Below are 19,097 nucleotides of genomic sequence, written 5' to 3' on the forward strand. Positions count from 1 at the left end.
TGCAGAAGACCCTTCAGACTATAGTAGAACCTATGGGGAAAATGTGAAAATGTGCTTTGCTCCCATACTTTGGCAGTCTGCATAATGAAGTGTAAGGATCTACCTGCTTTCTGGCAAGTAGATGTAGGAGTAGTATTAGATTTAACTCAAGTTATATTCTTACACAACTATATGAACAAGTTTTAAAATTCTTTACTTTAAATTAAATTTTTATAGATTGTGTTGCACTCTTTTTGAGGAGCAAATGGAGGACCTAAAGTGTGCAAAGGGAAGAAAGGACTAATCAGTTATTAGAACTTCCATTAATGTAATGATCTAACAGTTAACTTAGACACAAACAAAAAATACTCACTACTCTTTTAAATTCAGAAGTTACATGCTGCTGTTCTTCTAGTCTAAGCAGAACTGTCATGTCTTTAATAATACTTTTGTTATAAATAAATAGTAATAGAGCTGGTAAGACTGGTCAAATTATTGACAGTAGTGATCTGAAATCAAGTATCACACTTAAATAGCAAGCAATAAATAGCATCATTTACTAGATGATTGAGGAATATACAATGAAGTCTGTCTAAATTTAGATAGTGTTTGGTTCTGACAGTATAGCTAGCTCTGAAATGTTATATGCAGCTGTCACATGTAATATTTAATACTGCTTGCTTCTGTCTAAAGCTTTCTAAAGCAGAGTTAGTTCTCATTTTGCTGTATGAGCAACTTATTTATGCTGAGATAAAGGAGAAAAGCTTACAAAGTATATCTGTCAGAAAACCTGGCGGAGCTCTGCATTCAGGAGTGCAAAAATAATGAATTTCCTTTCAGTATGGGACAATGAGTAAGGTGAAATTTTCCCATCTACTTTTCAAAGATTATTAGGAAGGCTGCAGTTACTTCAGTGTGCAATTAAAGGAAAAACCCAAACCAAGCACAACCATTTCTGTTTTCCATTTAATAACATAGGGCAATGCACCTTCCAGGAACTCACTGCTGAAGTTAGGTACTCTGTAATAAATGACTTCAATATTCTTTATGTATATTATGGGAATTTGTAGTTATGTTACTGAGAATGCTTTTATGATAATTGTAGGTATTTGGTACATGTGAATTCTAACACCATAGAGAAACATGCATGTCTGCCTCAAATAATGGAGTACAAGGCATATGAGAAAAATAATTAATTTTTTACACCATAACTAGCCCTGACACTGACATGCTTGGTTAGTCAAATGTGGTAAATTTTTAACAGAACATTTTATGAGGTTACGTAAGTTAAATGCTGTAGTGTATTTCTTAATATCTCCAGAATTGCTGTTGAGTGCAGGGAATAGACCATCTTCAAATTACTTGAATAAAAATATTAATCTAAAGCAGATTATAGTAATTTTGTTAATAAAGCTAATCTTTAAACTTTTGTCACCTATTTGTGCTTAAGTGCATAATTTGCTATTTGGAGATTGTTATTTAGACACCTGAAGCATTTATTAAATTAACAATTGACTTCTATACTGGTGTCTGATTTTTGTTTATATTAATGTAATTCCATGGCCACTGAGACTCTTGAGATCTATTGCTGCTCTCTAAAAAAACTTGCGGATTTATAAAAAATGAAGTCTTTTGCTTTGCCATGAGCTAAAGATGGTATTAAGCAATCCAAATTGATGCTGACAGGCCTGCTCTACTCCTTAGCTCTATTCCTCTGAGCTCAATGTCTTCTCTTGGTGCCAGCACTCATTCTGTTGTGTTGGAGGAAGAGAAGAGTAGCCACATCAGTAGCAGTGCTGGGGAGGAGGTGGGACAGCGTTTGACAGCCAGCCTTAAATTGGGCTGAGCCTGTCCTGAAGCTATGTATTTGGTTTAATAAGGAGAATATCCTAAAAGCATCACTTAACAGTATTTAAATATAGCAATACTCTCTTCTACAGGAATTAAATGCTTAAGAAACCTCTTAGAGGTCATCTAGTTTAGCCCTTGGCTCAAAGCCAGACTAACATCAAAATAGATAAGGTCGCTCAGAGCCTTGTCCAGTTTAATCTTGAAGATCTCCAAGGCTGTTTCTACTTTCTCTGTGTGCAGTACAACCTCTTCCATGGAATAGGTTCCCTGCACCTCCTTCCCTTACAGCTCTCTGACATTGGCTGTGCTAGAGGTTAATTGCCTCACATCTCTTTGTTGTGTAGGTCTGACAAGTTTACTTCTGCTTTAAGCTGTCTTAAGTGGGTGTTATGGGATGGACAGAAACTTAGACATTCCATCTTTACTCCCCACATCAGTCTTTCTAAGATTAAAATGCCCTGTTCCTTGTAGCTTTTCCTTGAATGACATGTGCTCTCTAGGCAACTAAGTGGCCTTTACTGCTTTTTGTCTGTCTCATTTAGTGGGTGCTGGGGGGGAGAATTGTATACAGTATGTGGATATAGCGTAATGAATTCTGACTGCTGGGGAAAAAGAGCATCCTTTGATTTGTCTGCACTTTTGCCACTGCAGCAGTGGAAGCTGTTGGCCGCAGTCAACCCAAACAATCACACTCTCCTCTCCTCTCCCTTAGGATAAGGAGAAAATAGAAGGAAGGCAAGAAGACTCATGGATCAAGATGATGTTTTAAGTTAAGGGAAAGTCACAGCTTGCACACACTAGCAAAGCAAAGAGAAGAATTAATTCTTTCCTTCTCACTGGGAGGCGTGTGTTTTGCTACTTCCTGGAAAGCAGGGCCTTGGCATGCATAATGGTTGTGTGGAAAGAAAATGGTTGTGTGGAAAGTGTTCCAGACCCTTTGCTGTAGCTTCATTAACAAAGGTTATAACAAAAAAAAGGCTCAGACAAACACTATAACAGCAAATGACTACCCCTCTTCCTCCCTTCCCTGAGTTTTTACTGCTGAGCATGGTATCATGTTGTATGGAATATCCCTTGGGTTGACTTTGGTCAGCTGCTCTGGCTGTGTCCCTTCTCAAGGCTTTGTCCATAGCCAGCCTATTCACTAGGGGTGGGGATGTGGTGCAAAGGGAAAAATTCCTTGGTGCTATGCATGCATTTTTCAGCTATCAGAGAGCCATTGGTTTCTGTTACTAGTAAGTGTTACCAGCACTGGTTTAGCTACAAACCCAAAATGCAGCACTGTAAGGGCTGCTGTGATGAGAGTTGGCTTTGTCCCAAACAGACCCAGTGCAGCAGCCTGGAATGTGATTCATCTTTACCACCACAAGGCCCCACTGCTGACTCCTCAGTTTCTTGAGCCCCACAGGTTTCCTAACCCATTAGTTCCAAATCTGGTGTTGGCTGTGTTATTCTGTGCTGCTTGCAGGACTTCACAATTGTGTTCGTTGTCGTGAGATTGCTCAGCTCAGTCCTCTATCATATTGAGGGCCCTCTCTGTTCTCTAGCATTGGCAACCACTTCCTGACTTCCCAGGCTCGTGTCGGCTGCAAACTTGATGCCAGTGCATTCTACTTTTGCTTTCAGGTCTTTGCTGAAGGTGCTAAACTGCATTAGCCCAGTATTGTTTCCTGGAGACAGCCTATATGCCTTACAGTTAGATTTTTGAACCATTGACAACAGCACTAGGCAGATTTTCAGACACCTCTAAGTTGGTACTTTTCCAGCTTGGTACAAGGGCTGCCATGGAAGGTAGCACTGGAAGCCTTATTAGAGTCAAAGTAAGTCACATCTGTTAGTTCTTCACCTCCAAAACTACCTGTTTCCTCATGAAAACTTGCTAAGTGCACTTTGTAGCTTGTAAACCTGTGTTGGCACTTCTCCAAAACTTGATTTTGTCGAAGGTGAGGTTGCCTGTCATGTGTGAGGTTCTTGCTCTTTTTTTGGAGATGAGTAAGTACAGCCTTTATCAATGCCTTTCTGTGGTCAGAGTTTTCTTTGTTATGTTGGAATTGGACAATGGGTTTTGCATTAGAAATGCCTGTAGACTCTATGAAAATTATACTCACTTCTGCATAGCTATATAGAGAAAGGCAAACTGAGACGGAGAATTCAGGACAAGTCACAGACCAACTGGAGCATGCTATCTAAAGGGATTACACTGTAAGAGTTCCATGTATTTTTTAGAGTAAGAAGCAGCTTAGAGATTGTTAAGACAGCAAAAACTATCTATGTCTTCCCCTGTCTGTTGACAGAGATAGTGTTTTTCTAAGTTTTGTATTTTAACATTTTTTTTGTTTGTTTTGTTGTTAAGCACTTAAAAGGATATCAGGTTGACTGGCAAACCTCATGCCATCTGTTCTAACAAAAAGTAGGCTGACTGTTGGTTTATTCATGCAAGGGTCAAAAGAGGGTTGTGAGGACTAAAGCCTTGAAAAACTTTAAGGGGTTCATTTGCAGCACGGAAGACCACTAATGCAGTGTGAAAACTGGGTTTTGATTTAAAAGGAAGTTAAAGGAATCAAGCTTTAGATCCCTTTGAAGCTGAGCAACTTATCTGTTTGCGTTAGAAACACCAGCAGACTGTATATAAAGACCATGCTCACTTTTGTAAAAAGAAAAGAGTTTTTAGAACTGAGATTTGTTCTCAAAATAATTTGATTTTGAAATTTCCAGCTGAAGATGCATTTTTATATTAAAAATCAGTTTGTAGCATGTTCTTTTACCTGTTGAAGGTTTTTATATTGGTTAGATACATGATGTGTAGAATCAAAATGTATTTTCAAAGATTAGTAAAAGCCTAATGTTGAATTTTCACTCATTTATTTTTCAGGAGCTGGTGAATCGGGGAAAAGCACAATTGTCAAGCAAATGAAGTAAGTGTGGTAAAGTGTGGTAAAGATAGAGAAATATTTTTAAATTTGAATAGAGAATTTATTATTTTCTTCTTCCATAGGATTATCCATGAAGCTGGTTATTCAGAAGAAGAGTGTAAACAGTACAAAGCTGTTGTCTACAGTAATACCATTCAGTCCATTATTGCTATCATTAGAGCAATGGGGAGGTTGAAGATAGACTTCGGTGATCCAATCAGGGCTGTGAGTATTGAAGTACACACACAGACAGCTGAAATATCCATACTATTTCCTTCAGAAAGCTTTGTGAGATACAGTGTTTGATAACTAAATGCCTTTAGTCTTTACATGGCAAGGTGACCTGTGGAGCAGTCAGCACTGGGTTGATTCACAACAACTATTTGGTTTAGGTACTGTTTCCTGAATTCTGTCTAAATTTGGAGAACTAAACATCTGAATCCTAGGGAGTCCACAGCCATACCTCTATTTGTGTGGACATGTGAGCTATTAGGTAGGTCATTTAAGTTAGACATCTTAAAAAAATACAGCTTAAATAGGGAGGCATCTAGCTACTTCTGTACAGTACTGCCTGCACTTCTCTATTAGGTCATAGACACAGAAGTGCCTGAAACATTGCCAGCCTCTGAGCTGGATCCTGTTTCATACTGATTTCCATTGTTAGGACTTTATTTTGCTCAAAGAGACATGGGCATGGGCCTGCTGCTGGGGTCCCATTTTTTTCATTATACTAGTCCTGGGATTTTTCCCAAGAAATGAGACCTTTTCCTAAGCTTTTCTGTACCTTTTCTGTCTTACTTTGTTCAATTGTCTCACATACAAAGCTATGAGTTTATTTGCCATCTCACCCATTGGTATCTCCAGTCCTAATCCTATGCTCTTACCTGTGGTGAACCTGATTTTGTCCACATTTGGTCAGGCAGGGAGATGTTTGGAATATCTCTTTAAAATGCTCAGTTTATATGTTTTTGCTTGTCCTCTCTTCACAAGACTCTTCACAGTCTGTGTTGCAGTGCTGAAGATGATCCCCAGAGTTGTCAGTCTGAGCAGTTAAGCTTGATTCAGGATGTATGCTTTTATCTCCTCCCCACAGAAATCAGTCACAGTGCAAAGTGCTCACCAATACTGGTTTTGAAGCTGGAACTTGCCACATTGTGGCTGTCTCACAGGAAAGATGGAGGAAGAATTTTGTTGTTCATGAACATGTTCATAAGTATATGTAAGGTAGTCAGAGGAATATTTTGTCATAAGTTCTTTCCACCACTTTAAGGTGGAATTACAATTTGGGAGGAGAGAAGGGTTTTTATAAGTAAGAAACAGTATGTAGATTCTTCATTCTTGACAGTCTTCAAGATTTTATTGGTTGTTTGAAGAGCAGTTTATAAATGTTAGGCAGTATTCATTCAGTAACCTTGTGAAATGCAGTTATGTATGGTTGTCATAGGGAAGACATTTGTAAAATTATGTATAGTGAGTCATAAAGTTGTATCTGAAGTCTAAATCTGAATGACTGCCAATTATAGCCATTATTTTATGTACACATGTTAATTCTACCTGTCTCTTCAGTTGTTAGCATAACTAGTAAAAGCTTCAATTTCATTGGTTATTCCTCTCTACATTTGCTCTCATGTTTGCTGTAGTCTGCCCTTAAGACCAAAGTTTTCCAGAGCACCGACAGTATTTCACTGCTTGTTAGTTCAGTGTTTGTGCAGTCCTCCCTGGAGTCTGGCAGTTAATGCTGGAAAGAGGCAGATGGTAGACTTATGTTACTAAATGCGTAGTAAGAGAAAACGGAGGAGGAGTAAATTTAAGTGTTAGCAGATAAAATGACTAACAAGAAGATTTGGTGGGCTATGTTATATATGATGTCAGTTTTAAGTCATCTGAGTTTCTTGACTGCAGAGAGCTGTATAAATGATGAGGCAAACTTCTGTCAGGAACAATCTTAAAATAGCTGTCCATCACTTGGTACTTAGTCAGGTGTTGGTGGTCCAAATTATTTTTTTTTTTTTCAGAGAAACATTGCTATGGAACGTTGGCATTAGATGCTAGTAGTAGTATGTTCATACCACAGTTATTTTCAATTTTGTTTTAATTTTGTTGTCTTTTACAGAAAAAATAGCTCAAAATTGTATCTCCTGTTGTAAACTGTTAAATTCAGATTATTTTTCTTAAATTTTTAATTGAATTTTTGAGGATTTTACTCTAAACTGGGTAAGGTTTCTTTGAAAAATCACGTACTCTTATTTCTGTCACAACGCTAATGGTAGAGCAGTGAGTTGAATGTTCTCTTTTTTCAAGATATTGAATCAAGGGAGCACAGGTAGGTCAGTTATAAATAGCACAGGTACACCAGCAGGTCAGTTATAAATCTGGTGTATCTTCCTCTGTGCTACAGGACAGTTCAAGTAGAAACTGTGTTTTGAGAAGTATTTAGTGGATGTGCTTCAAAGGACTTCCTGAATGTGAGATTTGCACTAGTTGGAGAGATGGTTAAATTAGTTTTTTTACATTTATTAGGTATGGAGTCTGGTTAAAAACATGACACCTGTGAGGAAGCTGCTGTATTTAAGTATGACTGAAGGAAAGTATCTAGCATTGATAATGAAAATAAGACTTGATCATTGCATACTGCCTCACTTGTGATGTCTGTGGTAGTTGCCATCTTAGCAAAAGGAAGATGGGGTAACAGACCATTTTTCATTTTAATGTTTGGCCTTTTAAAAGGCTGAAATCAATCCTCTTGCTCTATCTTCCCTTTCCCACTCCCCTATTTGAGAGCGTGATACATGAAAGTCAGACCATCTTTGGTATCAAATATCTTTTGTGACAGAACTGTCAGTTTCTAAGCTGTTTCCATCATGTGTCTTAGTATATTGTCTCTTCTTAAAGATTGGCTGCTTTTGTGAGTTGTGGGTCCTTGCATTTGCATCCACAAACAGTATTCAAGACCAGAACTGTCATTCCGGTTTCTTTTATGCAGCCATAGTGTTCAAAATAAAGCCCCTGAAATCTGATATCCAGCCCTTTGATATTTACAGCTCTGGGTTTTGTATGTAATTATTAGTGCAATCTATTACATTTTTATTATTTGTCCACAGTTTGTCCTGTCTACCTATAGTAATAAGTAGTTTTGTTTGACAAATGTTCTTTTAGATTTCTACCTACTCTAGCTTTCCAAAGACACTTTCAATTATACATGAACAACCTGTTCTTCATATGCATACCTACAAATGTATATATGTATGTTTAAATCTCTTCAAGTTTGGCTTGAATTCACTGAACTGCAAGCGTTTCATTTTTAACCTCTGAAATTCAGTTTTACCAAATCCATCTGTAAACAATTTTCCTGTTAGCTCACACAATCCTGATTAAGTCTACAGTGGACATTATCTTTAGAACAATCACTACTTTCTGTGCTTATCCTGAATTTTTTTTTTCTCTGCAGCTTAGTGTTGGAACAGCAACAAAGTGACAGATTTTTCTACAGATTTGCATATGTGTCTTCGCTTACTGTTTCGTGAGAATAATCTTATATGTTGCCTTTTTAAATCCTCCTCTTTCTTGAAACACTTTCAGTTATCAGCTGACATGTCTGAGTCTCCCTTTTTTCTTTCCTCCTTTCCAGATTCATTGTTCTCTTTATTTTAATTACTGGACAAACAGTACATGCTGTGGGTAGCAGTTACAAACTGATTTTTCTGGCTGATGTACCTTGGCATTGGATCATGTTCTGCTAATAACCAAGGTCAAGCAGTTACCCACAGGAGAGTACTAATGTGGATCTTCCCTATACCCATCTGCTGTCTTTCCTTCAGTGCCTTACAGGTCTAAATAGAATAGAAATGCTTTAGAAAATAAGTTACTAAGTTTTGTTGCTCAGTCAAAATTGTATGTTGCTGGTCAACTGCTGATAAAAGGGGAATGTTGTATTTACATCCTGTATTCCACTAGCCTCACTCTCAAAGCTGGTTATTATATATAATTTTAAAATCCAGGATTTGCTCTTGAAAGTCTTGATGTTTGCTTGATATTGCATTTCCAAGAGGACCTGATCTCTGTAATGTGTTTTTTTAATTCCTGATGCATGATTTGAGAAGAGGTGACTATTTGTCAAAGTTGCGTAGTTAATTAAAATCAGGCAATTAATGTGTTTTCTTCAGTTGTTCAATATACAGCTACTCTTCTGAAGTCTCTAGTCTGTATTGTAACCATTTCATCCAGTATGTGGTATTTTATGAGCAAATATGGTTAACTTTGGGTTTGAGCACAAAATGTTACTACTCCTGTTTATAAAAACCTCGTTCAAGTTGTAAACAGACTGGAAGTTTTTTCAGCTAATGATAAATTAGATTTGCTAGTCTTTTTCTGTTGCTGAAAAATGTGGGAGTTAATATCCAATGAGAAACACTCAAATTTTCTTTTACTTTTTTTTTTGTTTTTCAAAACACATATGAATGTGTTACATTCACATTTACCAGCTTAAGTAATGAATTTGCTGAATCTAGTTCTTAGATGATAATACTTCTGTTGTGTTTCTCAATATTTCTCTCTTCACCCTGTGTTTACATCCTAAAGGATGATGCTCGTCAGCTCTTTGTGTTGGCTGGAGCAGCAGAAGAAGGATTTATGACTTCAGAGCTTGCAGGAGTTATCAAGAGACTGTGGAAAGACACTGGGGTTCAAGCCTGTTTCAACAGATCTCGAGAGTACCAGCTCAATGACTCTGCTGCCTAGTAAGTAAAGTGGGACAGACAGACTTTGCTTCTAACTAGTAGCTAAAGCAGTATGAGGTGTCATCTTTTGACAAATTCTGCTCCCACAGGAATGGAAACCACAGAAGTATCTGGACAAAGATAGTGTCTGCTTGGGTAAAAATGCTGCAACAAGCTTTGAGGTTGGAAAGGAAAAGGTGTATTGTAATCATCAACTTGCCATGTTCTGACCATATGTTTCACTCCCTTAAAGAAGACAGAAATTGATTTAAGCTACTTTCAAAGGTTTTCTATTACAAAAGCATGACTAAAGTAGCTTTTTAGTATCTATATGTGTCCAAAAAATATACCATGATCTGTATCTGTATCACCAAGGATGCTACTTTCTTTCATTATAGAGTTTTTTCCTATTTCAACATTGCTATGTTTTCATTGCTCATTATTTATTGGTCTCTATTGGAAATGTGGTAAGCCAAGAAACAATTATAATGTATCTTTTATGCTAGGGCACTTCAGTAAAAAAAAATATTAAGCAACTAGGAAGACAAAAATAAGATGGTGTGGCAGTAAGTAATGGTAAGTCAGTCAAGGAAAAGAGTCCAGTGAAAGAGATACAAAATGGTAAAGAGTGGCAATAGCAGTGATACTGCCTTGTAGTGCAATATTATATGATTATGAAGTATTTTGTAGTGCTTGAAGTTGTTTCTCAGTTGTATAAACTTTTTTCCATATGGAGGGCTTTATTAGGAGATTCACATACTCACCTGTGGTAACCTCCTGTTCTATTTTGTTATTTTAGATAACTGCGACTCAGGTTTCATAAAAAACTGTTCTTCTGGCCATATAAATGTATTTGTAAAATTAACTTCTTGTTACATAGAAAATAGAACACAATGCCTTTTCTTATTTGCTAAGGGAAAAGTACTAGTAAGAGTCATAGTTGTGTGGAAACACTGGACTTGGCCTACATTGCAAGGATTTTGGCAATGAAAGCATACTAATTGTAAAAAAAAATGTGCAATTAGGAATTCTCAATAGGAAGTTAATTGTTATGTAATAGGCATTTTCTTAGACAGATTAATTCTGGCCAAAGCACTGAATGATTCTTTTCCTATCTGTTATCAAATATAGTGATTTTGGGCTTTGTTTATGGTTCAAAGTAATCTGCAGTTCAGTAGGCTGCAAAGACGAAGATATTATAATTAGTGCCAATAACATTGATGCTTATGGAACCACATTGGCATTTTGAAATTTCTAAAGAATAATTCTTTATAGTGGAATAAATTGTGTAAGTTTTCTTTCATCTGGAATGAAATGTTGTTGTGTCTGAAAAGTTTATTTTGAAAAAACTTGGAAATTTGAGTAGAATGTTGTGTCTTGTGTCTCAAAGAACTTCTAAAATTCAAGCACAGTGTACTGAATGGACTTAGAACTTCTGTAGTTCTTTGTAATTATTTTATTGCTGTTTCATGAATAACTGAAAGCAGTGTTTATTTTTACCTTTAGTTACTTGAATGACTTGGACAGGATAGCACAAACCAGCTACATTCCAACTCAACAGGACGTTCTCAGGACTAGAGTGAAAACCACAGGAATAGTGGAAACTCACTTTACTTTCAAAGATCTTCATTTTAAGTATGTAAATCATGCTGTGTGGTTCTGTCCATCAAAGTTCCTGTAAAATTATGGAATATGGCATTCAATGGTGTAATTGAACAGATTTGTCTAACCATAAGTTTGATTATTTCCCCTCACTTTTTATGGCAGGGAAAAAAAGAAAAAATATTCTTGTTCTTAACTCAATTTTCTGAAGGCTTATGAGTGTTGTTAGAGCTCCAGTAAATGTTTGTTATATTGAAAGTGTTTTACAAAAATACTTTTGATATAAATTAAATCTCAAAACAAAATATTGCATTTTCTGACTTGTTAAGTAGCTGGATTGTAATTGTATTTGATTCTTGTTTTAAATTCTGTTGGAGAACTGGAAGCTTATAGGAGTTTGGTGGTGTTGTATGAAAGAGTAAATCCATTTTCCTGAAGAACTGAATTCAAATATGTCCTATACTTTCAGGTAGTATTTCAGAGATGAAAGAATGTAACTTATATTTTCTGTGGTGTGAGATTTAGAAAATAATGATAACATTCTGAGCATTTTATGTCTAGTAACACAGAATCAGAGAATGGTTTGGGTTGGAAGGGACCTTAAAGATCTAGTTCTAACCCTACTGCAATGGACAGGGACACCTTCCACTAGACCAGTTTGCTTAAAGCCCCATTCAGCCTGGCCTTGAACACTCCCAGGAATGGGGCATCCATAACTTCCCTGAACAACTTGTTCTGGTGCCTCATTACCCTCACAAGAAAGGATTTCTTCCTAATACCTAATCTAAACCTACTCTCTTTCACTTTGAACTCATTCCCCCTTATCCTCTCACAATATATTCCTGTAAAAAGTTTGCCCTGATGCACGTGCAGCATTGAAGGTGAAAACCAGGATAGTGTTAGCCACCAGCATACTCTGCCTCCTACTGATGAGGAAGAATGAGAAGAAAATTCAGTAAAACACACATTAAATATGAATTTAGATTCTGCAGAAATTGTTCAGCATGTCTATATTATATATTTGCTTAGTGTTTTTGTGGAAAATATTTTCTCACGGAAATGCACAGCAAATGCTGAGATATGAATACTTCAGGACAGTCAGTACTGTGGAAATCTGTTTTGTTCCCTTGCTCTAGGATTTAAGAATGAAAAATTTGTATTAACCCACAAAAGAATAGCTGGAAAATGTGATGAGTCTCTTGCAAATCTAAAGACAGTAGTCCTTAGGCAAGCCTGAGGAGAGGACTTAAGTATTCTGAGGAGCTTTCCATCTTCACTTACTTTCCAGTGTTTCTTGTTCCCTACTAGAAGACGTCCAGTCTGTACAGATTATTGGGACTGTTACAAGGACCATATGGTTACACTTCTGTAAAATGTGTCTTTGAGCCAAGCCTGTGGAATTATTTAGCTGTAATGTTGTACATTCAACCACCTGTAGCTGTGCCTTAGGCAATAGGCTTAATGAGTTATTGGGATGGCTTGAAGTACACTCTTACATAACCCTGAAAAGGACTTTTGAGATCATGCAAACTCATGAAAGGCTTGATTATGCTAAGACAAGGGTACATAAGTATAACTTACTGCACAGGATCAATTTCTTTCATTATCTTCATTTCATTTTCTTTCCTGTTCTGCTGTGTGTATTTAGATTCCTTCAGGTTGAGATTCAATTCTGCCTTCTCTATAAAGCAATTAACATAGCTTTGATTATTGATTCAATCCAAAATGCAAATAACCAGTCATCTTCATCCTGTTTGCATAGACTAGTCCAAAAGTTGAGTCTGATAATTTACTATTTTTGTGTTCAAAACCACTTTTTTTGTAGAAGTGTTAACTCTTATGAAAAATCAGGTCTCAGTATAAAGTTATAAAGCATAGCATTAGAATTCACAGAAGTAAATACTAAAATTTAAGGGCTTAATTATTGAGATATACAAAATACATTCTATGGGTACAACCATTGCTAATTATTTGAGAACTAAATAGGACTAGTAGGCAGCTGGCTCAAATTTGTATAGAGTGCTATCCAAAGACTTCCCTTCAAAGATTTTTCTGAAGGTAAGGAGCACCTCTAAGGAATCCTTTTTTCGGCAGGAATAATCTTTCAAGTATTTTTAGTGTGCCATTATCTCAAGGTAGAACGTTAAAAGGGCAGTGAGCATTGTCGTTTCTGCAGTAGTTTACCCAAGTAGAAGACCTTGTTAGAGGTTATAGTGTTTCTCACAGTTTTTCATGAGAAAGCAAAGGGTGTTTCTTTTTCTTCTAATTTGCATCTTCTCTAATTATTTCTGTGTTGTTTTTTTTTTCCCCCCAAATTAAAACTTAGCAATTTGGAACACTTGAAAATATCTAAAAATAACAACTGTAATTGAATCCCTTCAACTGCAATTCAGTGTTTGTGTAGTGCACTAACATTAAATTGGTAGGGTTTTTTACCTGCCCTGTACTTGCAATCTTACAACTCAGAAAACAGGAAAGAGGGATAATAAGAAATACAAGTCAGCTTCAGTAAGTGTGTCATATGTGAGACTTAATTGCATTTCAAAAATGCATTTATTGAATAGGGAATGGGGGTTATTTTTAGTATATAATGCTTATTTGTCTTCTAATATAATCTCTTTAAAAATATCCCATTTAAACGTGGCCAGTCGGAGAAGAGATTTAAGTTGTAATTTAACTTAGAAGAGAGAGGAACTAAAACTCACCAGGACTTACAGTCCACTGTTTATCAGTATCTTTTATTATGATAAACTTTTTAGTAAAGCTAAGTGTATATTTTTATTTTATACAGATTACAGTTAGCTTTGTTAATGAAATATAATGTTGTAAATACTTAATTTTGTTTATTTTTCATTTCATACTTTATGTTCTCTAAAACGTATAGGAAGAATTTTAAGGCTTTATTAAAATAGAGGTGTACACTGAGAAAAATAGAAATTAATGATACAGAGCTTTTTGTCTTCTTTTAAAGATGTTGTTCTCAGACTTACGTAGCTGATAATTCCAGATTTTGTTGGTTGATATTCAGAAAGCTAAAAATTCTAGAGTTTGTTCATTGCTTTTTACTTCTGTTTTGCAGAATGTTTGATGTTGGAGGCCAAAGGTCAGAGCGGAAGAAGTGGATTCATTGTTTTGAGGGTGTTACAGCAATTATTTTTTGTGTGGCACTAAGTGATTATGACTTGGTCTTGGCTGAAGATGAGGAAATGGCAAGTACTGTAATGTTGAAATAGGGAGTAGTTGGACAGAAGCTAAGCTTGGAAGGAAAGCTATAAATTGGTCTTTTGAAGTATTGCTGTTTTATAAGATGTATGGGGTTTGTAAAAGAGGTCTTAGTGAAATGGTGAAATAATTCATGCTTTTGGGTTCTAAAGTATTTCCTCATATTCTCAGAAGGAATACTAAGACAAGTATTTTTAGGTACACTTTCGATGTTTTAAAGGACACATAAGTTAATGAGGATACATTGTCAATAATACACATTTTATTCTCTTTATGGATGCTAGAAGTACATAGTAAGAAATTTTACTTGCCTGTATCTGCTTTACCACATTTTGTTTTTCTTTCCTTCATCAGTCTTCAGTTTTTTGTTTCTTTCTAACTGTGTTTCTTCAATCTTTTGTCTTAGTTGCAGAAATGTTTCTCTTCCTTTTCCTTTCCAACACCCTCGGCTCCTTTCTCCTCTTTCAAGAGTTTACTCCTTCCGTGTCACTGTGCACAGGGTGCATTTTACTATCTTGAGTGGTCTGAAGTGATGCTTACCTCTGTATGTGAATCATTAACAGACTCTTGTGCTCTTCCTTGTGTTCTGCAACTTTCTATAAATTATAACTTGGGGAGGAAAGAGAAATAAGAAAACCTTTCAAGTCAAATAAAGTCAAAGAAGGTCATAGCTAGCATCCTGCTACTTAAATGACTGGAACTTGGCCAAAGTACTTACATTTTGGATAATTTTTCTACAGAGTTAAATATTATGGTAAGAGTGAAAATACCTGGTTACTTGATTCTCTAGCTTTGTAGAACTTTTTTCCTTATTCTGGATTATCAGCTAGGTGCAGAATTTATTTTCTATTTCCAGAAGATCTAATCAGTGTTAAGACAAATTCAGGTAACTCAGAAATTCTTGTGGAATATCTGTACTGCAAGATGTCAAAACACACAAAAAATTTCTGAAATATTAAAAACTTAAACCTGGAAATGAGAAAAAGTAGTTGCTTAAACCCTATTTGTGGAAGTGATCTTTGGTGGTAGTCTAGGCCTCTCTGTATTTCCCTGTGGTAAAATGTGGTTTAATTTGCTAAAAACTTAGTTTTGTAATTGGTTCATTTGTAAGTAATCAAAAATATGTATCCTTATTTTACTACTGAAGTCTGATAAAATAGAAAGTGATTTTTTTTTTTCAATTACAGAATCGGATGCATGAGAGCATGAAATTGTTTGACAGTATCTGCAACAATAAATGGTTCACAGACACTTCTATTATTCTATTCCTGAACAAGAAAGATCTTTTTGAAGAAAAAATCAAAAGAAGTCCTCTCACTATTTGCTACCCTGAATATGCAGGTATTGGAGGGGTGCAGATGTAAAAGGGTTTTTTTGTTAAAATACCTAATTTTTGATGCACAGATCACCAGGCGTTGTATAACTCTAGGCAACTAGAATATTTATATGACCTAAAATTTAAGACTAGGGTGGTTCTGATGGATCACAAATCAAACAATGCTTAAGTCTTTTTAACCAGATGAAATAATGCTGGTTCACTGATAGCATTTACATGTTACTGCTGCAAATCTTTAGGCTCATTTATTTAGCACATTCTTATTTCTGATGTTCTCCTACTTTTGTACTTCGATATAAGTAGGAATTCCTGAGATAGGAGAGTTTTTTGAACAGGGAGTGTACATACATTTTGACATTGTGGCTTGTTCAGGAAATACACAGCAAAAGAGCATGAATTCATTGAACAAGTCTTAGCTTTTTTATGTATCATTTTCATTGTAACTTCAGATAGAAAATAGCATGTTGGAGGTAAAAAGGCTTGGGAGAAATGTGTGTGCCAAGTGTCTTTAACTGAGTGCGGGAGAGCCCCAAACCTTTTAAAAACATAAAAATTGAAAGCAAGTAACTTAAATGAAGGAAACAAAATATCCTAAACTGGAAAAGTGATGGGTCATTAATGGCTACTTCTCTGGCACTGAAGTAAATGAAAGACTATTCCTGCAGCTGGAACTGAATTGAATACTAAGTTTTTATTATTACAAAATACATGCAAAAGGTCTCCTTCCAAGGCTTTTTTTAATGGTATATTAAAGCAATGGCTATGAAATTTCTTCTGTTTAGGTTAACTGTTGCCAAAAAACCCTTTCCTTCAAAGGTAATGTGGATTTTAATCTTCCTCTGCTGGAAACCTGCTTACTGAGCAATTTTCTTCTTCTAGGGTCAAACACTTACGAAGAAGCAGCTGCTTACATTCAGTGTCAGTTTGAAGATCTGAACAAGAGAAAAGACACAAAGGAAATCTATACTCACTTCACGTGTGCCACAGACACAAAAAATGTGCAGTTTGTTTTTGATGCTGTAACTGATGTCATTATTAAAAATAACCTTAAAGACTGTGGCCTCTTCTGAGAACAGACAAAAGATTGTTAAATGGTAATTTACATGCCTGAAAACAGGACTTAAACATTTGGAATATGCCCACGCTGTGTAAAACCTGCATAGATATACTTAATTCTCTTTTATTTTATTTTTAGGTTTGGAGATTGACTTCGCACAATTCTAATCTGATTCTTTTCAAGGTGAAAGAAGTACAAAATGCATTGTGCTCAATGATAGATCAGTACTGTACTTGCCTGTTTTAACAGCTTTATTTATGTTTGTCTTGTAAATTTAAGTAATTAGTTAACACTGAGATGTCAGTTGATTGTATGTAAACTTACAATTGTAGTAATGTATTTGTATAAACGTTGAACGGAATATTTTAGTAACTTGATGTCCTCTAAAACATTCCTCTAAAATTTTCCATGTTTTATGAAGATACTCTTAGAGGAGACAGACACTTTTTGCCTTTGGATTATTTAAACATCTTGTAAAATTAAATTTTCTTTTCATCTTAAGGGTGCATGCTGCCTTATTCTTTACTTTTGTTGGTAATACTGTATATGGCGTTAGCTTTTTTTGATATTTAAACAACCTCATACACTTTCTCAGACTTAAAGAAACATAACCAATAAACTTGTTTTTTGCCTTAAGTTTTGAAAAAAAAATCTTTTTTATAAATTCAGGAGAAATGCAAAGATTATGTAGAAATTTTAATGAAATCCACAGTTTATGAAATCTAGGCTTACAGTCTTTACAGTAGAAATGTGGCAACGTGTGGAAATTGATGTTTAAGGGTCAGCTACCACTGAAGCTGATTGAAATGCAAAAAGGGAGATGTTAAAACTATTCATACCAATAAAAATATTGATGCTGTGGTCTTTACTCAGTGGAGCGAATGGAAAAATAACCTGTGGGGTGTTTTAAATAGACAGCAAAAGCTGGACTTCAAAGTAATGTTTTTTCTGCTTACTTAAAAAAATCCATGTTCTTCTTAAACTTTTTGCTTTTTTCTGATCATAAAACTAGTTAGGTAGCTTAATAACCGTAGAAATATTGGATTGTCCCACAAGACAAGGGGGCTTCACAGATTAAAGCAAATTCCTGTTGCATATAAATCTTCAGTATTTTGGGTAGGGCGTTTTAGTAACTTACAAGTGCTGATTGTTTAATTTCCTCTTTAATTATAGCCTCGCAGTTTCTTATAAGTTAAAGATTATTTTCTTCTGGATATGCTTTCATTATGTGATTTGCTGTTTTGGGTACCTGTCATTCATTGCCTTAGGGATAGTGCCAAAACTGATTTTTTTTTTTTTTTTTTTAAATACAGATTTTGAAAAGATTAAGCTTCTAACTGTAAATAAGTTGATGGTTGTCTTGAATGTATGTTGTCATCTAGAAAACATGAACATACTAAACTTGGAGATACAGTTTTCTATAATTGTTAAAATACTTCAGGCAGCTACAGTACACCATAAGTTCTTTGAGAAGTAAAGAAGTCTTGGAGCCTGTGGCTATTTTTCTATATTATGTCAGTATTTATGTTCTTAGAAATGTTCTGGTCATTGTTCTGTTTAATTTTTGATTGTGTATGTGTTTAAGTTAGGCCTCTGCTTGAGTAAAACATAGCTGCCCTTCTCATTCTTTAATGTTTTCTTTGTTAGGTACAGAATTGCTAAGTGCATTTTAAATGAAAGATTAGAAAGGAGTTAATGCTGGAGTTTGTTAAATATGTTGATACATTATGAGCTCTTTCAGCAGTTATGGTAAGCAATCTGTATATCCTGGGCTGCTTTTAGTTGTGCTTTACGGTTCTGGATATGATTTTAAATCTCACTGAACTACTTTGTGGAATTGTATTTACACCTACGTTCCAGCTGGTTTTTGTACTTAATGTAAAACAAAAATTGGGATTAATCTAATTAAATAAATCTAAATTTTTGTGCCTTGCTTGAAAGAAATGTTTTTCATTAAATGTGCTGGTGGAAATCTTTTTGCATCCATTCTGTGAAGGTAAATAAGTAGTAAAAATGAGAAGATAGGAAGTCAAGAGTAAATGTAATAACTTTAAGCTAGAAGCATTATTTTATTTTTTTATTAATTAATACTTTTCTTAACACCTTCAGCTGGAGAATTTTTGGAATTTTTTAACTAGTGGTTTTTGAAATTCTCATACATTAATACGGAACAAAGTTGTGAACTACTTTGGCTTGCTAGTCTGCAGATAATCTTATTGTTTCTGACCTGATGCATGGCCAGTGGGGATGTTTCCTTGTAGAAGTGATGCTCTGGTGGATCTGCCTTTGTCCAGAGATAAAGTTGTCAGCCTAGGCCACTTCTCTAGGGAAAGCTACAAGAGGATTTGCATGCAGTTGTGGTGGGAGCTACGCACTTAGTTTTCACTGCAGCTGTAATGAAGCTCTACATCTCTGTTCCATCT

The 19,097-nt window shown here is 35.5% G+C and overlaps 1 protein-coding gene across 1 annotated transcript in view; it reads left to right on the forward strand.

Annotated features, from left to right (window-relative positions):
* Positions 1 to 17,310, forward strand: part of LOC130262112 (guanine nucleotide-binding protein G(i) subunit alpha-1) — a 32,027-nt gene extending 14,717 nt beyond the window's left edge. Inside the window, exons 2-9 of the mRNA XM_056508916.1 lie at positions 4,703 to 4,745; positions 4,826 to 4,967; positions 9,321 to 9,478; positions 10,964 to 11,092; positions 14,139 to 14,268; positions 15,469 to 15,622; positions 16,497 to 16,711; positions 16,813 to 17,310. Coding sequence (XP_056364891.1) covers positions 4,703 to 4,745; positions 4,826 to 4,967; positions 9,321 to 9,478; positions 10,964 to 11,092; positions 14,139 to 14,268; positions 15,469 to 15,622; positions 16,497 to 16,687 — 947 coding nt within the window. The 3' untranslated portion in view covers positions 16,688 to 16,711; positions 16,813 to 17,310. The remainder of the gene's footprint in view (positions 1 to 4,702; positions 4,746 to 4,825; positions 4,968 to 9,320; positions 9,479 to 10,963; positions 11,093 to 14,138; positions 14,269 to 15,468; positions 15,623 to 16,496; positions 16,712 to 16,812) is intronic.
* The last annotated feature ends 1,787 nt before the right edge of the window (positions 17,311 to 19,097 follow it).

The sequence above is a fragment of the Oenanthe melanoleuca genome, chromosome 1A (assembly GCF_029582105.1).
Source record: "Oenanthe melanoleuca isolate GR-GAL-2019-014 chromosome 1A, OMel1.0, whole genome shotgun sequence".
NCBI classification, from domain to species: domain Eukaryota; kingdom Metazoa; phylum Chordata; class Aves; order Passeriformes; family Muscicapidae; genus Oenanthe; species Oenanthe melanoleuca.